At 44.1% G+C, this 4,226-nt stretch overlaps 1 protein-coding gene across 1 annotated transcript; it reads left to right on the top strand.

The window, feature by feature from the left end:
* The first annotated feature begins 3,258 nt into the window (after positions 1-3,258).
* Positions 3,259-3,909, top strand: LOC114191225. Its single transcript, XM_028080400.1, has one exon. The coding sequence runs from the start codon at positions 3,259-3,261 to the stop codon at positions 3,907-3,909; it is 651 nt and encodes a 216-aa protein (XP_027936201.1).
* The last annotated feature ends 317 nt before the right edge of the window (positions 3,910-4,226 follow it).

The raw sequence follows: 4,226 nt of genomic DNA on the forward strand, positions 1-4,226 counted from the left end.
GCTCGAACCAACATTTTTTCTCCTCACGTAAGTATTTCTTTCTCCGTTCTTGAAACTACTGCTACTGTTACTCTGAGTAGCTCATGCCTCCACTGCCATTCTTTTTCCAGTTTGCTAAGTCGTCCCTGAGCTAGCATCGGAGCTACTGTACTAATCAAGTTTGGTCCCGGAGCCTTCTGCTGAACCCTTCCAGGTAAGGGAAGCTAGGGTCCATTTGTTTAGGTCGTTTTTCTGCTTGTTCTGCTGCTATTGTGTGGTTTTGTAGATTATATGCTACTGCGATGTGATAAGTATGGCGTCTGGCTTTTGGGTTTGTTGTATGTGAATCTATTGTGTGAACGAACAGTGGCGGACACTGGTTTTCTCGCCCAAGCGAGCAAGAATCGCCTAGGCGAGACTAATAGGGGGCTCGCCCAAAAACTCCTGCACGAATGGTCGCGCAGGCGATTGGGCTTCTTTTTTTTTAGCGAGGTGCAATCTCGCTGAGGCGAGAAGGGTCTCGCTTGAGCGAGACGTCGCAAAACCCGCTATTCTCTTCTCGCACCCTCGCCTAGGCGAGATGTGGTCCGCCTGGGCGAGAGGGTCCTGCTTGCCTGAGCGAACCCTGTTAGCTTGAGCGAGGCAACGAGCAGGTTTGATGTTATTGTTGAATAGTTCACTGATGTGTGGCTTGTTTGTTTGATCCAAATGTTTTACTAGAAGGTTTGCGTGATGATTGTATGATTAATATGCGAGTTTGAGATGGGAATGGCATGATATTTTATTGGGTATGAATGGGAAAGCATGAGTTGTACGATTTGTTGAATTTACATGATATTGATGCTATGGGAAATTCTTGATCGGTGGGTGGAACATGTATAAAGTGTGGGTAGGGCGTAATTCCATGACTCTCGTAGTGAGAGATCTTGGTGGCGCCTCATCTGTGGTGGTGCCTCAGGGCCAGGGCGTAATTCCACGAAGGCCACGTGGTGGTGCCTCCTGTAGGGGTATAATTCCGTGAAGGCCTCGCGGTGACGCCTCATTGCTAGGACATAATTCCACTGCCACGTGGTGGTGCCTCAATCACGTATCCGGATAGTCAAGTCTTGGGTTCCCATATATTTTGATAGCTTTGGTGTGATGCTTGTTATTTATGCTTGGCTTTGAAATTACCTGTGAACTGTTATAAAATGAGATTCCTTTACACTAGCTTACCCTTTGCTTGCTTGTATGTTGTGTGTGGTCTTCTCTATTGTGATGATCATCAACCTTGTTGATATGTGCAGATGTGAGAACACTTGGCAGTGGTAACGTTGATAGGGATGCTGCAGCCTGATGGACTGGATGGGTATTGGGCCCACTGCTGGATAATTTAGTTACTATGTTTTCCTTGTCTGTACTAAACTTATAACTATTAGTTCGTTAGCATTTTACATTTTGGGCCATGTGATGATGAAGGATTGACCCCAACCAAGGATGGAGGCACATGCTTAAGAAGACTAAGCATGTTTAGAAATGAAGTTCACTAATCCTTCATCCCTTTCATTTGTGTTTGTTATTTTTGATTCCCTAAGTTGACTTAGTTAAATCAACTTTAGTTGACTTGTTGACCTTTGACTAGGTTTGACTTGTTGACTATAGTTGACTTGACTTAAGCCAACATGCTAATCTATGTTTATTTCCTTTGTAGGTTAATTAAGAGTAAGAAAGTAATGCTAGGTGGCCTATGGTGATTGGGGAGCATAAATGATGTGGATGAGAGAGTAAAACAAAAGCATAAAGCATAAAGTAAAAGGCATAAAACAAGTGTACCTATGTACCTTTGGTCTCCTTTGTTTTTAGCACATTTTGACCACTTTTTGGAGACATATGAGACACATTCTTTGTCTCCTTTTATGCTAGAACGAAATTAGCCTTGCACACACCATAGATGGCTCTTTTGTCTCTCATTTTTGTAACCTTATTTGACCTAGTTTCTAGAAGCTAGAGTTAGGTTTTTGTAGAGACATCCTTAGGTATCTTTTATTTGCTTAGAGGGCCCTAAACTCTTCTATATAAGGGGTGCTCCTAGACATGTAAAAGGGTTGAAGATTTTGAAGTAAAAACACTCTTGTGTCTCAACCATTTGTGAAAGTTTCCTCCCTTGGGAGTGAATACTTTTAAGCTTTATCTTGCATAGCAAGTGGCGGCACACATCCACTCATCTTCAAGGTTGCCATGGCTTCTAGCCTAGCCTTGTAGTGGCGTGCTTCTCACATTTTTACCATTTCTTTCCTATCCATTTTATGTTTTCTTCTTCCTTTAATTGTTCTTGGTTTTCTATGGTTTATGTGCTTTCCATTTCCTTTTTGTTTTGAATCCATCCATCATCCTCTTCTCTTGAGCTTTGTGAAAGGAACCTTCACATCTAGATAGCTTGCTATCTTAATGTCCAGTGGGGATTTCACTTAGCTTTCTTAATCAACTCACACCATATTCAATAACTCTAAAAAGGAACAAGATAATCCTTCATCATGTGAGGCCTCCTTTATGTTTATGGATATGTTGGGGTACAGAGTACTTCATATTGCAAATCTTCGTACCCTCCAGATATTATGTATGTGGCATTTTATTAAATGGGTTTTTATCTATTTATTTCGGACGTTACATTTATGGTATCAGAGCGGTCGTTCCTTAGGTATGTGGACTTGGGTATCCACTTAGCTTTCTCTGTGTCTTTTTGAGTATTCTTAGTTAATTCTTGTCTTATCGAGCCTAACCAAGTGATTTCCTTTGTGCCAGTGAACTATGGCACCATCTCGTAGGACTCCTCAATCTTCCCAGGGCGATTTGCTAGATATTGCCAGAGCGATTGAAGCAATTGTAGCTACTATGACGCAACAAAGTACGACAATGATGCAACAACACGAAGCATCAATGCAGCGACGGGCGGCAACAATTGAGCAACAGCAGCTGGTGATGTAGCAGATGGAGGCTGCTAGGGCGGCTTCTGAGGATGCTCACAGGCAGCATATAGAGGCCCTCCGCCAACTGGAGGAGAACAGGGTGGATGCCCCTTCTTTTGGCTCGGAGCCACGTCCTACGGCCAGGGAGTGGAATTTGGAGGACTTTTTGAAACACCACCTAATGAAGTTTGGAGGCAAGACCATTCCACATGCAGCCGACTAGTGGCTAAAAGACTTGGAGAGGATATTTGATGCCAAGATGTGCCCAGAGGAGAGTAGACTGGCATTCACGGTGTACATGCTCACGGGTGAGGCTGAGCACTAGTGGATCAGCATGAAGTCCATCATGGAAGAGAGGCAAGAACTAGTTACTTGGGACGTCTTCAGGAGGAAGTTCCTTTCCGAGTATTTCCCAAACAGTGTTAAGTATACTAAAGAGGTGAAGTTCCTACAACTAACTCAGGGGAACAGGTTTGTGACTGAGTATGCGGAAAAGTTCAAGCATCTCAGTCGTTTCTACACCATACCACTGGATGAAGAGTGGCGATACAGGAAGTTCGAGAACGACCTACGTGGAGACCTCCGTCTAATGGTGGCCCCGCTATCCATCAAGGACTTTGCCGCCTTGGTGGAGAAGGCAAGGGTCATGGAGAAGATGAAGGTAGAGGTGAAAACCCAACGCCCATTCCAGCAGAGAATGGGAGGACCATCTGGGTCCAAGCATAGGCACGAGGAGAGGACGAAGCCCTATACTAGGCCCCATTTCCAGTCTCAAGGGTCTAGGGAGTCTTCTTCCAAAGAGAACAGGATCCAATGCTACCAGTGCGGGGGACCGCACAAGAGGAATGTCTACCCCCAGCTTGCAAGCTTCAAGAAGTGCAACAACTGTGGCAAGGAAGGCCACTTTGGGAGGGACTGCGCCACCCTTGCTAGAGTAGTGACGCGACCTCCAGTACAGGCTGTAAGACCCGGGAAAATTAAATAGTTATTTAATTAATTATTTAATTAGGACGGGTAGCGAGAACATTTAAAGCAATAAATGCGAGGAGCTATGACATGGAAGAGTACTAGCTCAAGTGGTTGAAAGTACTTTATTGTGTGTGAGGACTTGGGTTCGAGTCCTATGTGTGCCACTTGGATGTTATTTAAATTATGTGTTTTTGTGTGCTTATATATTGAACTCGTATGGATGATGATAAATCCTTAAAATTGTGGGAGTCATCATGAAACATGTGTTGGTTGAGTGGGTTGGCCTTGGTTTGGTATGTGCATGAGAGTGGGTTCAAACCTTGGTGAGGACTA

The sequence above is a fragment of the Vigna unguiculata genome, chromosome 7 (genome assembly GCF_004118075.2).
Source record: "Vigna unguiculata cultivar IT97K-499-35 chromosome 7, ASM411807v1, whole genome shotgun sequence".
Taxonomy (NCBI): domain Eukaryota; kingdom Viridiplantae; phylum Streptophyta; class Magnoliopsida; order Fabales; family Fabaceae; genus Vigna; species Vigna unguiculata.